A 20,665-nucleotide genomic window follows, 5' to 3' on the forward strand; every position below is an offset into this window, starting at 1 on the left:
TGTGACGTTGAATGAAATGGCGCTATGATTAGCCTCTCGGTTGGTTGATAAATTCACGTTTTTGTACCGTCGGTCGTGTGTTCACTTGCTCGATAAACAATTCATCGTCACAGTTGGGTATAAGTTATTTTCATACAACGATCTATAGCTCGTTATTAGAAATATATATTCAAGTTCTCCGATATGTATCTGTGATTCACACTGATTCTTATCTGATAAATATAAATACATGCGGCATTCGCCGAGAATCGCGAATTCGTTTCAGAGGATAAATTCAACATGGCAATATATGTCGACAAAGTAAGAATATCTTGATTAGTCTTGTCGTGATAAAACTAATCCTTATGGTAATTTAGATTATTTATGGGTATCATCGTACATCGTTAAGTGGATTGATTTTGTTTTGACCGACGAATGTTTGCCGATTTCTTAATGACAAATTCTTTCGCTATAAACAAATATTATGACATCTTCTGTATTTTTGATCAAGGTAATTTTATGACCATTCCGTGTATGCGTTTAGGGTGCAAGATCGCTGAGAATTCAGAGCTCAATAACTCTTTAACCTCACGAATAAACCATTTTTGGTGAAATGATAGAGCTGAGAACTGAAAACCGAAAATTTAACTTATACCGGAAGGATTCGATAGTGGTTTTGAGATAATTCGAAACTACTTTTGAATGAGATTATCGTAACGTATTACCGAGCTTGATTAGATTACGAATTATGTGGCGTTCGTGGTAATTGCTAAATTCACTGCAGCCCATCGAGATCAAAGGAAAATTACGCCAGGCGATTAGACCGCGCAGGTGGCAAACTTTACTACCGACATCTCCGTAAATTTACACTTCAATTGGCGATTATCAAGTTTTACAAATCACGGCCGTTTTATTCATTGCATCGCTGCTGCACTTGCGGATTCCATTAATTACATTTATTTTTTGTTCTTCGTCGTTTTTTTTTTTTTTTTGTTTTTTTGTCAGATATTCGTTGATTGATTGAATAATCCTTCAGTGAATCGAGCCCCGATGATTCTTGAATTCTGCCGGTTAAATTTTTTCACGTAATCCGTCAAGAGTGAGAATTACTTATGCGTATTTACTGCACGTGCTTGTTATCACTTTCGATTATCCCGCGTCTCGTAAACATTTCGTTGTTCATAACAAATTCCAGAAGTTTTTGCCCGATCAATTACACCGACGAGAAAGGTATCCCTTGTCGATCTCTCCGATTTGATTTAATTGAGGAAACGTAATTTTCTCAATTAAATAAAAAAAAATCCCCCTTAAAGTGTTTAATGGCCGTTAAAAACAAATAAATATCGCTTAGTCTTTAGTTTATCATAAAATATTACAAAAGAAACGAAATCTAAGAAATCCACCTGAGATACATTCCTCGTGAAAAACTCTCCAGAACAAAACGATTTTTCCGGTAAATTCAGCGTCTGCTTTCCTGCCATGGGATATTTAGCATGCATTTTCACTTGTCTCACATCATGCACCCAAGAAGTGAAAACGTGGAGCCCTCAAGGACCCGTTTAGCCTTTGACCCCGTGAACGATGGTGCAGGATATCGTGCGAGATCGCCTCCAGCGATGCAGACTTGGGATATCTCAATAGCCAATTTTGGTTTAACAATAAGACGCGGAGTCTACCGGCATTAAAAGCACCTGCGCGTGTGTTGCACTGTCCTGGAAGCAGCGTTGCAGCGCAGCTAAATAAGGACACTGCATAAATCCAACACTGCAGAGGAGTGAATAACTCTTCGGGAGGCTCTGATCTCAGGGAGCGCAAAGTCCGTCTTCATTCGCAGGACTGATGCGAATACGCGTCGTCGGTTGATGAATTCGAGGAACTTCGTCTCGAGAGAACCATTTCCAAAACCACAGTGGTCGGATCACTGGATCAGGATTACGGTAGTCTCGATGGCCTCGTGACGTAGCAGCGCTGATGGAAAAGAGCGAAATTTTTTGCCACTCTCTATTTGCCAGAGCGTCGATTTTGCGTTGCGTAACTTACGTAAAGCAGACGCGATCGGTAGCTGGGGATTTTTTGGTGTCGTAGTTTTTTTTTTCTCCTCTCTTTATTCCTTTTACATCCAAAACGTGGCATGAAATATGTTTGAACTCTCATCTCGCTGCTGCGCTGTACACACGTGTAATTATACCTGCTGTACACGAGATGAGTAGGAATATACACACGATCCATTCCATGCTTCATACACTGCTGTACAGCATTAATCGATCTCGAAACGCTCGGTGTTATACTAACGGAATCGCACATAGGATGGACGGATGATTCGTCAACACGATTTATATCTGCCATTTGGTAACTCGAGTGTATTATTCATGTGTTTGCATTGATTCGAGAGTACGATGAACGCCTGGATGAACACACCTGCCAACCGATTGTCAGGGGGCAATAATTCCAACGCATTGCACATTCGTATTGGAAAGGTGTACGGACGGGCAAACAAGATATTTGCGTTGAAAAAACTTGGGAGTGAGCTTCCAGTCTCAAGTTAAACAGATTTCATACTTTCGACACGCTCGCTCATTCCGCCACTTGTAATCATTCCGGCCAATTATCAACAAGCGGACATTACACCTCGAATTTTACGCGTCCCGAGTCGGGGCGCGGCTGCTTTTGCTAAACCCACGTACCTACGGATTTTACGTGAAAGTAAATGAAAGGCGTGAGTCTAGTTAAGCATCCAGTGGCTCGCTCACGCAGTGGACCGTGGTGATAGCCTGCTGTTCAAAGCTCGTAACGGCCTCATAGAGTGGCTTCCGAGACTCCGACTGAGAAACGTCACTTGCTTAACGCACTGCGATACCGACAAAGATCCATTATGCAATTACATGTGCAAGTAAACGCGTAAACTTTACGATGATTTCAACGACGGTTATACGCGCCAACTTCATCCGCTCCGCAACAGTCACCAATGGATTGTGCAGTTAGTCAAGTCGCTTCCGCTGAGAAATGTTGCGTTACAACCGCTGCGGATTAATTCTAACGGATTTTTTTACGCTCTTTAAATAACGCCTATCGCGGATGCAGAGGACTCGAATCACGCGTCTTTCTCAATTCTATGACACGATGAGAGCGGGTGTTGATCGTCGTCGAGGAGAATTCTTTCAAGTAAAATGTGTTTGTGGACATTTGGATGCAAACCGTCAAAAATTGTACAAACATCCGATTTTTAGGTATGCCGTGAAATCTGTCGTTCAGTCAACGGCGGCATCGATGAATCGTTTTATTTATAGCGGTTCCTTCAATTTTACAAAGTCTAATGGCGAACCGACAACTACAGGGAGTGTTGAGCTAGCTAGCGTAATGGTTATAAGAATATACTGCGAATTCCACGTCACCCGCCAACTACCAAGCTTTCGTCGATCTAGTTTGCGGATTCGTTCATCTTGTTCAGCAGCGTGAAGAAGGAATAAGAGCCACTGAGAACCTGCGGATAAAACATCCTGATAAACTGTATTAAAGTGGACATAAACGGTGAAAGCTCAAGTTGAGTATGCGTGGTCGACTTATCGACGTGTAGCGAATAGGCGAATGAATTCCGTGGTATGAAATGATCGCGACTATTTAGCCGGACGGTTGCACACTCTTGTGTTAATATGTACATAAGAAAACAAGAAAGAACCGTGGAACAAGAACGATATGATCGAAATGCTTGATCAGTTTTTCAGTGACTCACCTACCGATATAAAAACCTCCATTGACATCACGTAGAACTTGCCGGCGGTCAATTTTAACGGTTTCTTCGCTCGCATCAGAGGAATTGTTATCAGCGAGCTGATTGACGTCAATTTCTGAAGCTCCCAAGGGCTCAGCCAAAGAGCTTCCGCGACAGAAGTGCTCTGCGCGAAATGCATGATGTAATTACGCGCAAAAACCGAGTGCATGGGTACGCAACCGGTGATTAGTAACTAAAATTTATTTTCGACGGGGAGAAAAAGGGGGAGAAAATAACACGACGGTCACTTGCCTGATGTATCATTTCGTTCCCGAACCAGCACCAAAAAAACAGCTGGCAAAACGCCCCGCTCAGATAGATGGTGAACTTGAAGAAACCGGAAGCTTGTCCGACGACCTGAAGCGCTTTTAAGGGCGTTCAATTATCGCTCTGCACGTTTCCACGCTAGCTGTTCCCGAATAGTATCGATAATTTTAGGATCTTACCAGAATTGCCTGAAATCCGGTAAGACATATCAGAACGTTGCTCGCCATTAATTGAGCCAGCATCAAGGGGCTGAAGAAATTGTCCAAACTTTGGACAAACTCGATGATCTCTTGATGACGTTTTATGCACTTTAGTAAATTTTCTCTGAAGTCAACTGGCGGTGTTTTTCCATCGTTATTGGCTGCCTTCTGATTTTCGTCTTCGAGAGACTTGACGAAATTTTTCTTCAATATTTCCAAACGGCAAAAGATCTGGCTGCAAAAAGTCAACACTATGTTATCCATTGATAGAATCGAGAGCATTGATACGGTCAGCACACATCCTTGGTACAGAAACATCAGCTCGTGAACCGGCGACTTTCCAACGTCAAAAGGATACCGCGATCTTATCGGCAATTCCCCCGGTTCCGTGGTGGTCAAAAACATCAACGCGAACACCAGAAACATCCCTATCGTCCCGAAACTGTATATCGTCACTCTTTCCCTCAGGACGTAATACTTCCAGATTTTGAGGTGCTCCGGGTCTTGAAAAAATTGGATAAAAAAGCTGTCTTAACGACCAGATCTTTTCCCGTACCGTCGATAAAAGTCTCCACACAACAGCAATCCAGCTTGCGATAATTCCGAAACAGACTTACTTCCCTCCTCGTGGAGAGCTCTGATATTTTTATCGACGAAATCTATCATTCTTTCCACTTTGTCGGGGTTCAGTTGAAAGCTGAGTAGCTTGATCAGAATCACTGATAACCCGGCGATTATGCAACCGTCATCAGTCACGACCAGAAGATCGTCGTTGTAAGTATACGCGTCGGCGGATAGAGTGGTGATAAGAAAACTGATCATTAGTAGGACGAATATCTTGTACAACAAATAAGGGTACGACAGTACAGGCCAAGACTTTGCAGGAATCGTCCACAGGCCAAGAGACCTGAAAAAAAAAACTGATCCTAATTCTTTCTGATATTGTCATCCAGCGAGTGAGTATTCGAAAAATTTCACCTCAGGACGGTCACGTAGCCTTTGAGAAGAGGATGATGATCCGATCGCTGCTGCATGCCGAGATTCCTTCCCGCAGGACTGACGCTGGAATAAGGAGTCGGTGTGTGTCTACGATATGCAATCAGAAACTACCACCTCTCGGCTCGTTCTCGGTGATAATGTAGAGTCGATTCCACCACGCACGCTGTGTTATCACGGATCGTTCCAGTCCGGAGTCTATAATTTTGATGGTCCTTACCTTAAGACTGTCCGATACGATGTGGGTATTTTACACGTGAATAGGGTTTCGCAGCGGAGGTGTTTTAAATTACATAAAATTACGAAGGATATAGGCCGGGCTCTATTCGCCTCTCGCAGGAATTCGACCGATCAATATTCACGTCGAAGAGCGAATCGGACACGGCAATGTGCGAGTCTCGTTTTCGCGAGTTAATTTCTCGCCCTTTCGAGTTTCGTTGACAGATGAAATTGCGGTGAAACCGTTCTTGCCATTCTTCTGTTCACTACGAAACAGCGTTCGCCGAATGGCGAGTCCTCGCGATGATTTTAAACGACAAATAAAACTCGAAGCGGGTCAACGGCGGCCATTTTAATTTAGTTTCTGCAGGATTCAAAAGCGTTAGATGGAATACTTATATCTTCGTCCGAATAACGTGCGCAAGAAACAATGCAATACGAAATAACGTTTGAAGAGATTAATCTTTGAAATTTGATTCCGTGATTGATATCGGCTATAAAATTGCGCGATGAAATTCCAGTGTCCTCAATTCGACAGAGTCGCGTGGCGCTGGCGGACCGTGACGTTTACGTCTCGAGGTGTATATAATCGATTTATCGATGACACGATTCAACAGATGCTGAATTCCCGGTTCCCCGTCCCTTGTTGCCTCATCGACGATCCTTCTCATTTCGTTCCGCGCACGCAATCCGCGGAAATAATGCAAATTGCAAAGCAGCGACGCCCACTGCTGCGGCTTGTCCAGCGCATTGTTTCCCGCTCCACGTCGATTTCCGCGGGCGATATAAATTGCATGCTGCCAGTGTACATGCAGACATGAGGTGATGGTGCATATAGGTATCATCGCCCGAACAAATCTTTCACCGCAAAATTAATGCCAAGGTGCAAATGTAATACGCAAACCTCTGAAACGCTGCCGGGGATTCCCAGTCAAGTTTTCTGGGAATAAGACCAGATTTTACTCAAAACTTCAGGAAGGGAGGGACACATCAGGGTTTTTGGTAAAAAAATACCCATCTCATCGATATTTTTTACTACAAATGTAGCAGATTTTAATCTGCGCACAGTGGTTTTCACTGATTTGAGTGATTATAGAGTAAATTTTGCATTCTACGATGTACCTATATTTTACAAAAAAACCTGACGTGTCCCTCTTCTCCTGCAATTTTCAGTAAAATCTGCTTTGTTATTCTCCCCTTGTAAAGTTTCATCGCGTCTTCAAAAACGCTGCACTGCCTGCACTGATGCTGCATATAAGATTCGTCACGAGACAAGGAAATACGTTTCAGATTATTCTGCGGTCAGCTCGTGAGGCGATAAATCTTTATGGTATTTTTTTCTTCATTCCGCAGAGTTATGCAAACACGAGAACGTGTTCACAAATACGTTTTGGCACAACGCGAAAGCAGCGACGAGTCGAGGAGACGCGTCTCTGTAAACCCCTCACTAAAATTTCTTGATAACCATTAATTGGACACTGTGTACATTATATGTGTCTATATATATACATATATATATTGTATAAATGATACGGAACGTTCGGTTATCTGCAAATTTCAGAGGAGACGCGAACCGCAGCCGTATTATGCATATATGTATGTATACGTTGTGTTAAACGCTACATTATACGAAGGTAGTAAAATCGACTTAATTTGCATTTCGTTTATTCGCGATAAGCTCTGCAGAATTTTGCGTCAAAGAGAGGCATAAAATTTACGTCCTTGACCGTCGACGCATAAAACGTAATGCTTCATTTTATTTTCCTCTCTTGTTTACTGCGATGCATAATCTTTTCGGAAAAACATTATGTACCTACTGGTGGTTTAATTATTTGGCGGAAAATTACGTCCAGAAAAAAGAATCCAAAAAAAATTCCGGTACCGGGAATCGAACCCGAGCCTCCTGGGTGAGAGCCAGGTATCCTAGCCACTAGACCATACCGGATTGTGTTTAACATGTCTTACAATTTTTTTAAGAATTGTAAATATAAGAAATATTCTAAATATACGCGTCGTGCCCTGAGTGTAATTTTGGATGTGTATAAATAGAAGTATGTCGTGTAGGTTGTAACTACTTTTTCTTTAAAATTCTGACGTACGGTAGACGAGGATTAATTAATACATCACCCTGAGGCGAAATCAGTAATAAATCAGAAATGTTAACAATAATCAGGCATAGATCGTAATAACAATCCACGGTCAGAGAAAAATAGAGTTAACGAACTAATTGTAAGTAAAATCAGGTAGATTACCAATTCTCAGCATTCGGTTTGGACCGTTGGAAATGGAAGAAAACTTGATTATAAATTTCCATGAAGACTGTTCTGTAGATACGATTTATAATAAATAAAATGTGCGGTAAAATAATTAAATCCCCGAACACGATTTATCTATAATGAATTTCCCTCCCTTGAAAGTTTTCAAAATCAGTGTTTTTGTGAGTATCAAGTGATGAATTGCAAGGTTATTAATTGATTCGATTCACAATTTGGATCAGACGCAAGGAAAAATGTTTATTCTAATATAACGGGTCAAGCGCGCTAACAAAAATTAATTAAAAATGAATGGTTGAGGCACAATTGTTATTGGTAATGGTAATGATGGTCTGTATATAATTTGTTAGAACAATCCTTTATTTATAGTCTTTAATCTTACACACAATCATATCACTGAGTTATTTAAAAAAGTCAAGTACTTTAATTTTCTGTTTTATTAACTAAGTAATTGGGTACACCCAGCTATACTGAAAATCATATATCATGGCCTTTTTGAAAGTGTAATAAACTATGGAATTATTGCTTGGGGTGGTGCATATGATAAAAGTATTCTAAAGTAGTCGTAGTGAAAAGTCTAGGGCTGTTCAAGGTCGCCTGATCACCTATTTCTTGGAGCATTAACGCCAATCTTACAATGCTATTATCTAGCCTTAGTTGCACTTTATCGATTGGCCTTTTTCTTCTTATCTTCTACTTTTGATTTATTTATTTATTTACATTACTCTTATTTCATTATTTTTCTTCATCTTTCGCTGTTCCGTGTATACGCATGCCTATTTCCTGATCAATACTCTCCGCATTTACGTTTTATACTTTATTTTATTTTATTACATCGACACGTTATTATTGTTCTATTAAGTGTATAATGTTTCACTACGTTAACTTTTCATGCTGCATTAGGGGACTTGCCCCAAGGTAAATAAATTCTAATTCTAATTCTAATTCTAATTATTCTAGACGGGTAGACGAGGATAGCTAATTGACCGACGACTTGAAGAGCCAGAATGGTCCAAGCGTGCAAATTATCTCCAGATTCCAGATTTACTCCGAGAATCAACCGCAAGAGACAAGATCGACGGAGTTTTTGGAACACGTTACGTACAATGCCAAGAAGCGCGAGCAGACTCTTTGATTTCCGTTACGCGATTACGAACGAATTCTTTCCACCGTGATGGATGTCTTTTGATCCACGTGACCGCGACAGTGAAATCCGTCTTCAGATGAACCGAGGCATAATTCGCGAGACTTGGCGTTTTGTACACGTGACAAATCGACCAGAGGATAAGAGTCGCAACGCATAGTTTGAGACTCAGAATTTCTACTTTCTTCAATGGCGCCATCTTTGTTATCGCTCACACTGTAGCGAAACGCGCAATTCCTACGTTTTTTGGAATCTGAAATTCCCTGACTTTTCCAGGTATTCCAGTCAGAAAATAGGATTTTTCCAGTAACCTTTCGAGAAATGTGGCGCAGATTAATCAAAATTTCTATTCCACATTCGTACCGATACCTTTAATATTGCCTAGTAACTATCTTACCGTCTGACTATCAATTTACAAGCAATAGCCTGAGGTTTTCCGTAAAAAAAAAAACGAGAGAAAGTTTCGTCTTAACTAATGTACTTGTAATGTTGTATATGAAGCGGTGCGACGAAACTAAATTTTTAGTGCAATCTTTTTTCCCTCAAGATCGACAGAACTTTGGATAAGAATGAGTTTGTTTCTTCCAGTCTTAATTTTGAAATTCCCTGACTTTTCCCTGCCGTAAGAAATTCCCTGAGTTTTCCCATTTTTCCAGGTTTTTCCTGTTCGCGCTTAGATCATTGCGCCTAACTGGCTTTCAGAGGTGTCCGCAAAACCGTAGATTTCTTTTCGGGATGACTCGTTGTTTCGTAACTTTGTGTCAAGTTCGATGAACTTTGCGGAAAGAACGCGAACAAATCAATATCTGGTCTGCATACGAGACCGAGAGCCCGATAGGATGAACTTTGATGAAGATTTAGATGCGTCGCGATCTCTCGATTGTTTTGACAAATATCAATAAAAGGTTTCTGGGTGGCTTGAAGTCCACTTTTGAAGTTTGAAACCGGCCGCTTTGAGCAATTGATTTTGACATCATTGATTGAAAATATCGTCGACGTGCGGTATAAAAATAATTAACTCAAATCGGGTACAACGATGAAAAAAAAAAAAGAATTTTCGAGAGGTGCGATTCAACCGTGTCGGCGCATAGGGCAAATGTACGCGCAATCGGGAGTCGTACACAAGCTACTTGAAGCGACCACGTGACAACACCCACTGAGCAGATCTGCCTTTATCTAACGTTCAGCTGTGCCATCACTAGCGCACACTTCCTGAAAATGGACAACAACTGAAAACGGAAGACTATGAGTGGATAGCAGAGACCAGCCCCCTGACACTCACCGCTGCTCGTATACTGAAAAATTGTACGCGTTTTGTCCCCGTTTTTTAGTTCCTCTAGGTGGCGCTAGTAGACTTCTGACACGCTCATTGCCTTCTCTGACCGAGCTTGTCAGACAACTGCCAGCGCCACTAGTGGTCGAAATTTGCGAACCACTTTTAGCAGCGTGTGTCAGGGGGCTGGCAGAGACATTAAAAGTCGATTGTGGTACAGTACGAAGTGCAGCAGCAATGAAGATGAAAATTATCGAGCTTAGAAAGGTGGCGCGTGGTCGAGGAAATGATCAACCGCGAGCGACCGCGCTTTGGACCCAAGACGAAATGCATAGTGTTCTTACCCGATTCCAACAAGCGGGGGGGGTAACAGAGGCAGAAAAAGTGAGAAATATTATGCCTGGTTTCCCACAAAGAACGGCAAAAGCGATCGTGACAAAATTGAGGAGGGAGTACCCTGATGTGCATTGCCTGAGAGCACGCGCAGAGCCGCAAAATCAAGCGCGACCGGTAGTTGGAGAAGAAAGGGGAGTCCCAGAAGCAGAACAATACAACAGCAACACCAACACCAAGAACAGCCTCAAGACCGGCAATGTATTCGCGAGAGGCAGGCAGAAGAACGCGAAAATATCATCGCAGAAGCACGACAACGAGAAGGCGAACAACGAGTAGAACTGCCATCAACCCTGAGAGGTGAATATAACTCAATGTGTATGCGCGCATTGAAGTGTAAACAGAGAATTAAGAGAATCACGATTTATATAAGGCCGGAACTGTCAAAACAAGTAAACATCCTGCTACAAGAAAAAATCGAAGAGATCGAGAACTCTAGTATGAGGCCGGAGAAGAGGTATACATATAGCAAGAACGCTATATATATACGGCCTGCAGGCTCTTGGCGCAAGAAACTGATAAGCGCACCGACACAAAGTCGTACTATGTATACACTCGGAAGAAAATCGATATCTTAAGGAAAAAAATCGAACGTGCAAAACAGCTACGCGAACGCGGGACAAATAACACGCGCTTCACAAAAAATTTAAAAAGGCAAACCCAGGAGATCAAGGGCTTAAAAATGACGCCGTCTCAGTTTATACGCGCTAGTGAAGAGAGACTAAAATCTCTTCAGCGTAAGGAGGAGGTGCAACATGCAAGAGCTCAAGCACTTGGACTGAGGAGAGAATTTAGGAATAAACCATCGAGTGAGACGATCTTTCGGAGCAAAGCGCGCCCTTTCTTCCCTGATGTGACGGCCACGGAAAACTACTTTAAAACCACACCACCCGGCGAAAAAAAGATTTCACCGAATTTCAATGCGTGGCTGTACCGAATGGAGGCGCACACAGATGAGCATGATTACACGAAACAACTAGACCCCAAAAAAATCGAAGAGAAAATCGTAGGTGCGATTAAAAAGTCATCGCCGTGGAAATCGTGCGGGGTGGACGGAATACCAACGGCCGCATACAAGTTACTCCCGGCAGCACAGGAACACCTAAAAAAAAAGATAGTAAGAACGATCAGGGGAGAGGAAAAAATGGCAGAGGCGGATGTACGGGGGAGAACAATCCTGATATACAAGGACGGAGAACGTAGTAACCCGGCTAACTATAGACCTATTGCGGTGCTCAACACCGAGTACAAAATACTGACAGCAGTACTGGGCGAAATGATCGCAGAAAACATGCCGGAGTGGATGGTGCCAAAACAACAGATGGCGAGAAAAGGAGTTTGGGGTACGACCCACGGCCTACTATGGGACAAATCGTGCACGCAGTCGGCAAAAAAAGCTGGAAGAAAAAACTATTCAGCGTGGTATGACTTCAAGAAGGCGTACGATTCCGTGACGCATACGCAACTTAAAAGAATGATAAGAGCGTTACCGATCCATCGCGAAGCGAGAAACACCATCCTCGCGGTGATCAATAAATGGGCGGTCATGATCCAACTCGGAGTGAACACCACGAGCTGTATACGGCCTACTCCTGACCAGGCACGCGGCTAGAGCCTAACCGAGTGTACGTCGTCGTTAACCTTTTCTCTTATTATCGAGACCCAGCAACCCATATCCTAGATACTACATTTTTCTCCCCTTTAAATAAGATAGGTTACATATTCTTAGCTTCAAGACGTTCAGATCGGCGAGGACCCTCTTTCTTGGGTACAATTTGATCAATGTGGCGCTTCCACCTAGTGGTCGTCGATCATTACTACATCGCCAACGTCGATGGAGATCTTTCGTTTTCCACCAGACGACTCTATCTGCGCCCCATAACCGGAAGTTTAATCTCTGATACTGTACGCAAATTTAACCTAAGCGGACTCAATGCAATTTTAGAAAAAAAACTTTTCTTTGATCTCCTCGTGAATCACCGTCGCGTACGATTCCGAATCCGCTTCCATCGATATTTTTACTTTATCATTGATAACAAAATAAAAAAAATTGCGGATCGGTACGTCGAATGTCGCTCGATACATAAAACAAATGTTTTTTTTTCACTCCCAACCGCCTCTATCCATAGAAAATCTTCCTGGTTTCCGCTCGATGTTTCCTCTTCTCCTTCGTGTACATGCTGTACTTGCCTTTCTTCTGCATGCCGGTTCGACATGCCCCTTTTGCTGACAGAAGTTGCACGTTTTGAATCGAAGTCGACAATTTTTTGCCAAATGGTTCGGCTTGTTACAGCAATAGCACAATAATTGTGATTTCTTCTTCTGGCCGTCGTCCCGTGGATCCTCTCGTTTCTTCGCGAAGTCACCTTTCTTACGTTGACCTTGTTGATTTCGCTGCGGTTGTTTCTCCCTTAAGGACGAGACGAGACTACGAATCGCTGATCATCGCCAATGGGCTTGTTGAAAAGAGGGACGATCATCTCGAAGAAAAGCTTCTCCAGCTCAACAAGCACTTCTTGAGGAAGAGGAAGGTGAATTACATGGGCCTGGAATAGCAGATTAGCTGTAAGTATGACTTTAATCCATTTATAACAGTAAAAACGATCATTTTATCTTTAAACGCGTTTTTCTTGAAACAGCATTTTTCGAATTTGCTGGAGTGATTACTCGGAGACAAATGATCCGATCGCTATCAAATTTTTTTTTTGCATCTTCTCTATATAGTTCTCCATACGATGACCCTCCAGTTTTTTGATCTGATCAAAAATCGGATTTTGGTAGGCCAAAAACGACCAAAATTTTGGGTAAAATTTAACTTTTTTTTTTTCAACATGCCGTCATTTCGTCAATTTTTGATTTTTTTGTTCGCCCGAGGGTCATCGTACAGACAATATGTTTTCGTTTAACGAAAGTTTTTTTTTTTTAGGTTTCATCAACGGAGAAGGCTGCAATCACTCCAGCAGTGGAGGACCTTTTTTTTTGACACCGCCGAAGATCGCGTGTCATTTCAAAAATATTTAATATACATATTATTCCAAAAATTTTACCGTGTATTCTCAAAACATGTATAAATATACCCTAAAAATTTTAAAACGATTGATTCCCTAGTTTTTTTTTTTTTTTAATTCCCAAAAATTGCCTTTTTTTAGGCTGTCACACTAGGTGCGCCCCTTACCGAAAACATCGCGTGCGTACCCTCTGCTGACGAATTTCCTGAGATTATTCTCTCCGTGCTCGTTGCGTTCGTCGTACGACAGCTGAGATACTCGGAATAACTCTGCCTTTGTTTCTTGATCTTTCAATCCGCACACAAATTGATCTCTTAACGCCACTCGTAATTCTGCGAAATTACAATTCAGCGCTAGTTCCCTTAATCTAGCCCCGAAATCCGTTACTGTTTCTGTCTCACTTTGTTTTGCCAGGTGAAACTTACACCGCTCCATCGTCTCAGATGACTTTGGGCACCAAGTGTTTACTCACAATTTCGACGAGTCGTGCGAATGTCTCGTCTTTGGGCTTCGTCGACGCGCACAAGTCTCTCATCACGTATAAGTATCGGCGATGATTGTCGTTAGTAGCACGGCTGTCCTTTTGTTATCCCCGATGTCATTCGCTATGAAACACAGCTCTAACTCACTCTTCTCGTCATCGACTTCACGCTGCCTTTTTATTAATGTAACTAATCGCTCACGCAACGCATCCACCGACAGCGTCTCCAATGACTTCAATTATGCCTATTCGGTTTTGGATCCCTGCAATTAACTCCAATTTCGAGAGTTTATAAATTTGAGTCGAATCCAGGTCCTCGCCGCCGCTTTCACTGGAGCTTTCGTCACTCACGATTAACTGATACGTTAACGCATCGCTCGTTTGCTGTTCTCTTTTTCGCACGTTCCACTGTATCGCGAACTTTTCCTTTTTCCTACACGCTTCGTCTCCAATTGTAACCAACTGACACAGGGATTTCGTGTTAAATATTACGTAGCGTGTTTATTGACAGATACAGATGTATGCCGGGGACGGTCACGTACTCCTGACCAGGCACGCGGCTAGAGCCTAACTGAGTGTACGTCGTCGTTGACCTTTTCTCTTGTTATCGAGATCCGTCAACCCATATCCTAAATATTACATCTTGCAAAGTAGCTTTTCATTTAACACATGTGTATGTATGTAGTATCACAGAATCTTTTTCCATTGTTAGGCAATTTGCGGAGTCCAAAATGGATATAATTATTGTACATAAACAATGGAAATAAATATATATTTATAGACCATACGGGATTGTGTTTGAAGTGTCTTACAATTTTCTTAAGAATTGTAAAAATATGAAATATTCTAAATATACGCGTCGTGCCCTGAGTGTAATTTTGGATGTGTATAAATAGAAGTATGTCCTGTAGGTTGTAACGACGTTTTCTTTAAAATTGTGACGTGCGGTAAACGAGGATTAATTAATCCATCACCCTAAGGCGAAATCAGTAATAAATCAGAAATGTTAACAATAATCAGGCATAGATCGTAATAACAATCCACGGTCAGAGAAAAATGGAGTTAACGAACTAATTATAAGTAAAAATTAGGTAGATTACCAATTCTCAGCATTCGGTTTGGACCGTTGGAAATGGAAGAAAACTTGATCATAAATTTCCATGAAGACTGTTCTGTCGATACGATTTATAATAAATAAAATGTGCGGTAAAATAATTAAATCCCGGAACACGATTTATCTATAATGAATTTTCCTCCCTTGAAAGTTTTCAAAATCAGTGTTTTTGTGAGTATCAAGTGATGAATTGCAAGGTTGTTAATTGATTCGTTTCACAATTTATCGGCTCTCTCCCATTTTCGGGTAAAAGAAAACGACAAAAAATAAATTCCGGTACCGGGAATCGAACCCGAGCCTCCTGGGTGAGAGCCAGGTATCCTAGCCACTAGACCATACCGGATTATATTATAGCTGACTCGTAATTTTATCAACAACTTTGAACTCAAAGAAAGCCCTGACAATGAGTATAATTTTAAACGTGTATAAATACAGGTATATCAACCAAATGTATACCTACATAATACTTGAACCTCAAGGTAGTAAGAAGTCCAATTTACTCTCAGCTGAATGGGAATAATGTGACGCGAACACAGAGATTCTTTTTGGTAAATGTATATTAACAACAATAATCATGATGATAATGAGAATAATTTTCGCCAATATTCGCAAACGAGTCGCAGCGATTCGAATTATGCAGTCGGCTCCAGGTTTACAGCGACAATAATGTAGCCATGAATAATAACGAACGCAGCTTGTAACAAGGTAATCGAATCGTTCCTCTGACCTCTCAGTGGGCGGTAAAACGAAAATTATAAAAGAACGTTGAAAGTCGGCATTTGAGTACATACCGACATTCCCAAAGAGCTTACATTCACCTTTATCGAGCTTATAATTCTACCGCCTCTCTTTATCTTCCTCTTTCTTTTCGCTCAACAATTTTTACCAAGCAATTACACGGCACGGAACTTGCAGCTGAGTAATAAACTTGCGGAATAATGATGATCGGCACATTTTCGTGGGTTAATTCAAGAATAAAAAAAAGGAAAAAAAAAAAATCTGTCAGAAGTGGGATTCGAACCCACGCCCTCAGAGAGGACCAGAAGCCTCGAACACTCAGCATCGCTGAGAAGGTTGAACCTTGAGTCTGGCGCCTTAGACCGCTCGGCCATCCTGACACTTGTTCGTTGAGTTTGTAAATTTTGTACAATAACCAACACGCAGTGATTTGATTTCGCGATTGTTAAACCAGACGTCGTTACGTAATCCGTAACGCTGATACCAAGCTTAAAATAAAGCTTCCGAGTAAACGTCATATCGCTTAAAATAAGAATCACACTAATATGGCTGTCATAATTTACAATATTTTCAACTACGTTTATAGTCTCTGAACAATTTCCGGAGGATATAGAAAAATGTTATTTCATTGCGATAAAAATTTGATGAAAATGAGATAAGAATTAAAAAAAAAATAAAAAAACGGTAGTTCGATAATTTTTAGAATTATTGCTGGATATATATTGCGTTCAAACCAACTTTTTCATATCCCGTATGGTCTAGTGGCTAGGATACCTGGCTTTCACCCAGGAGGCTCGGGTTCGATTCCCGGTACGGGAAATTTTTTTTCTATTTCCATCCGTTTTCCGGATTTTTCCAACTCCTTCCTACACGCAAGCGATACGCATCGTGCATGTCTATATTAGGCATGCAGATGTGATTTAGACGTTTACTGCGACTTTACTTTCTTTCGAAATTACGACCATTCGAGCTACCGTAAATTTTACTACCTGCTCCGGCACGATGCTTGCACCTATGCACGGAAATTTTTCAATAACGTATAGGTATAATGCAACGATGGTAATTCTCCATCGTCGAAAAGACAGATGGGAGATGGCAGCTTCCTAGACGCGTGTAATTCTGCGCGCCGATTTGTTCAACAGCACTTATATATAGGTATAAGCAAGCTGCAAGCTCTACGTCAGCGCGACGCCGTCGTTATATTATGGCGAGCTACTGTTCGGCATTTATACGGCTTTAATGCGCCGAGAAACACGAGAAACATATATAGCTGATATAATGGGTGCGTAATTTCAGAAACCGTATTTCTCCGTATCTCTGCCGGAGTGTATGAAGAACTTACATGACTTCGGAACTTTGTAAAGTTGAGTCCATTCAAGACGTTTTCAAATCGCTTCAGGTACATTTGAATTACTGTAATCGATCCCAGTTATTAACTTCTTGCTTAAACTTATTGATGATGCGTTGTCGCCCTGAGATCATGATTCGCCAAGTATAATTAAATTGGATCAAACAAATGCTCATGCAAATATCTGCCGAGACAATCTCTTTAAACTTGAATGTCATCCGCGCATGCGCGAGTTTTATCGGCTGTTCGCGCAGGCTGGCCATCCCGAGTTTTCAGCTGTCAAACTTTGTTTCCGGCGGCGATGTAGTTGATACGAATTTTTGAGGTTAGAATCTCAAATAATTGAGGCAGCGACTCGGAAAGGTTTGGGAAGCATTTGTTATCGTTTCGGAAAGTTGATTCTTCAAAGAACGGTCGGAATTCAATGCTTATACGCTCTTTGAAAATTCAAACGTACACATTTTGCGTAGGTTGGCCCACCTGCATCGCAGACAAATATATCGCTGCGGGAAGATTTCGCCGACCAATGAGATGGAATTACTCGGCGCATGCGCGGTGGATTTTCAAGTTTCAAGAGATTGTCCCGATATGCCGGGTTGTAATATAAAGTACGATTTTCTTTCCTCGAGTAACTGATTATAATATTATACTTGATCTACCTGCATCGTATATTTGCTTACCGTTAGACATATTTTCCCCACTCAATATATATTATACATGCAGCCCTTGAATTAGGTCGATACAAACAACGTTGGTGATGAAATTTGTGCATAATTTTTCGTCGATGAGATAAATTGAGAAAATTTATCACGTGAAAGAGGCAAATTTATTATTGCATTTTCGTATGATTCAAGACAGATATTGCAGCCGAAGGTCGAGAGCTGAAGAATATCGGTAAAAAGCTGCTTGAATAATTAAATACGTGATCCCGGTTTAACAGAAACGTGTTTGTTTTACTTAAACACGAGAAACGATTATTTGTGGTATTTGAGTATATAGGCTTAACAGAAAATGCGCGTTACTTATACAGACGTGAAAGTTTATGTACCAAATACCCATTCGCGAGATATTGGAATCACAGCTCGCTGACAGTTTGTATTCAAGTTAGGTATAATATTTCAAAATTTCCATATACATCACTTAAAAACACAGTATAATTACATTCGAATAGACGTGAAATGGCAACTGTCCAAAGCAATAATTTACCGAGCATATTTTAATATTCGAAAATGAAGGATAGGTATAATATGATATACAGAAAGCAAGCGGTACATGTGGGGAAAAATTCTGTTATTATTGGTTTACCCGTTCAGCGCGTGTTGCGTCGTAATTCACGAAAGTCAGCCTCCTCGATTTAGGATGCGTGTAATTAATAAAGGCTAAATTATAGCGGCTTTTGCATTTTACGAATGACGTGAAATAAAATGTTTAAAAACACAACCATAACTTGTGAAACCAAATGGTTTCAGTTTTACGGTTCTTCTTTTTCCCCCATCTTTAACTTATTTTTATAATATACATACCTATACATATATATACACACATACATATATATATATAGAACTCGTGTATGAAATTTTTTTCAGACAGGTGATTGCCCCCCGGACTTCGGAGAGTTCAATAAACGAAAATTTATGTCCGGCAACGATTAACCGCCTACGTAAAAATTTTGCCACCGTATAATGGGATTTTTGCTCCTGCTGTCGAAGAGCTTCGAAGTTTCGAATTTCGGCAGTATTTATCGAGAATCTAGGGGGGCTTAAGGCGAAGGATTAAGAAAGTATAGGAAAAGAGGTGCGACAACTTTTATTCGAGAAGAAGAAAATAAAAAACAAACCGGTCCATTTTATTCTTGCAGCACCTCGTTCTGGAAATAGAGGCCGAGCGCTATTATCTCATCGCCTTATATTACGGATTACGACCGAGGTTGAACCGCGGGGCGGTTAAAAGAGGGATATGGTATTACATAGGTTCATCTGTGTAGAGTTTCCGACAAAAAATAAAAGCTGGTGACGAACGTCAGGGTAGAGAAGACATTAATGAACAATATAATGAGCATGTGTAACCATAAATCTAAAGGTATCCCTGGGTGAAAAAAAGTAAGAGGCTTTACCCGCGGCATCTGACCGCCTAGAATTGCACGGATCGTGAAAATACCGCGGAAGTTCGGAATGGGAATTGTGGAACTCTTAAGCGGACATTTAAGATCGTGGAAAATGGACGTAATCAACATTCACCGCTTTATAACTGCCGCGACTTTTTCTCGTAAGGAAATAAGAAGCGAAAGAAACCCCGTTCGTTACGTCGAGAGAAATTTCTCGTTGCGGTGAGAATATTGTCCTTCGTTATTTTCATTTTTTACCATAACCGAATACGAGTGTTAAGGTTCTTGGTATAAAATGAAAATGAATTTTCGAGCCTGTTAACAGAAAATTTTATGTATTCTTGTTTATTACGGTCACTCGCACTGAATGTTCTTGGTTTGATGTATACACTGAGAAAAATTTAATTTGTTACAGTAACTAGAAAAATTCAGTAAAACAGGTATCGTTAAAAAAACTGAATATTGTTCGGATTACGAAAAACGAGGTACGCGTAACCATTTTGCGCTATCGTCGATCCTTTTTTGGTTATTGCAACGCAAAATCAGTTTCTGAGGTTTACTCGACTTTTTTAGTTAAACAAGGCCTTAACGTCAATTTCTTGCTGCACAAGTATTAAATTTTTGCAACAGTGACAAGAAGATATCGCAACAGTGATCGTAATGAGAAACAATAGTAACGGATACTAGATCTTTCGGTAACAGCTAGAAAACTAATTTTCAATTTTACCTAGAACTACATTTTTCGGTTGTGGTAAAAAATGAAAATAGTCAAGGATTGACCGGTAACCGGAACAAAAATTTCTCTCACTGTAGGAGCATGAATAAATTTGAAAGAAAGAGTTTAATAATCGATAACCGGAAAGTATCGCATTGACAATTAACTGTTAATTGTTGCACATTTTTTACTTTTTCAATCTCTCGTGCACGTTTCTAAAATTTATGAGTTCACCTAAAGGAATCCACGCTTCGTTGCACAAATTTTAGTGCTCTACAATGACGATTCGATAAATCTATGTATGTGTTCTGCACGCGTTTCGAGACGTCGTAGCAATATTGACTGCAGCGTATTCCGAAGGAGTCGGTGTAATAAAGTTGGATTAACAGTGTCGTTAATATCTTAAGCTAGTATCGAAACTCGACTTGAAACTCTCGGTTAGCCTTATAGTATTATATAATTAGGTGGTGCAGGTTCTAGTATTCCCTCGAATGGAGAGACACGCGATTAAAATGAACCGTTTAAGATCGGATTATTTACGATCTGATATCAGGCCTTCGTCTAATGGTCCTCTATAACACACAGTGCGTATGATATGTGATATCCGGAGTAGGATTATAATATCCATTAAACGTGTAGACCGA

The 20,665-nt window shown here is 40.9% G+C and overlaps 1 protein-coding gene and 4 non-coding genes across 9 annotated transcripts; 1 reads left to right on the forward strand and 4 right to left on the reverse strand.

Annotated features, from left to right (window-relative positions):
• Window positions 1-3,242: 3,242 nt before the first annotated feature.
• On the reverse strand, window positions 3,243-5,444 carry LOC124188047 (odorant receptor 13a-like). 5 transcript variants are annotated; one of them, XM_046580318.1, is made up of 7 exons: window positions 5,194-5,444; window positions 4,833-5,122; window positions 4,574-4,718; window positions 4,195-4,450; window positions 4,001-4,105; window positions 3,710-3,872; window positions 3,243-3,460 (listed from the first exon to the last, which is right to left on the reverse strand). In XM_046580318.1, exons 1-7 carry the CDS (start codon window positions 5,247-5,249, stop codon window positions 3,261-3,263), a joined length of 1,215 nt encoding a protein of 404 aa, XP_046436274.1. In that variant the 5' UTR covers window positions 5,250-5,444; the 3' UTR covers window positions 3,243-3,260. The 5 variants fall into 5 exon arrangements, with proteins under 5 accessions (XP_046436274.1, XP_046436273.1, XP_046436275.1 ...); XM_046580317.1 differs by having other exon boundaries at window positions 4,195-4,718; window positions 5,194-5,443; XM_046580319.1 differs by having other exon boundaries at window positions 3,714-3,872; window positions 4,195-4,718; window positions 5,194-5,437.
• A 1,859-nt stretch (window positions 5,445-7,303) lies between these two features.
• Trnae-cuc lies at window positions 7,304-7,375 on the reverse strand. The gene has a single exon. It is a non-coding gene; the product is annotated as a tRNA-Glu (tRNA).
• Window positions 7,376-15,387: 8,012 nt separating this feature from the next.
• Window positions 15,388-15,459, reverse strand: Trnae-cuc. The gene has a single exon. It is a non-coding gene; the product is annotated as a tRNA-Glu (tRNA).
• A 657-nt stretch (window positions 15,460-16,116) lies between these two features.
• On the reverse strand, window positions 16,117-16,234 carry Trnal-caa. Its single transcript has 2 exons — window positions 16,197-16,234; window positions 16,117-16,161 (listed from the first exon to the last, which is right to left on the reverse strand). It is a non-coding gene; the product is annotated as a tRNA-Leu (tRNA).
• Window positions 16,235-16,601: 367 nt separating this feature from the next.
• Trnae-uuc lies at window positions 16,602-16,673 on the forward strand. Its single transcript has one exon. It is a non-coding gene; the product is annotated as a tRNA-Glu (tRNA).
• Window positions 16,674-20,665: the final 3,992 nt, after the last annotated feature.

This window comes from Neodiprion fabricii, chromosome 1, assembly GCF_021155785.1.
Source record: "Neodiprion fabricii isolate iyNeoFabr1 chromosome 1, iyNeoFabr1.1, whole genome shotgun sequence".
Taxonomy (NCBI): Eukaryota; Metazoa; Arthropoda; class Insecta; order Hymenoptera; family Diprionidae; genus Neodiprion; species Neodiprion fabricii.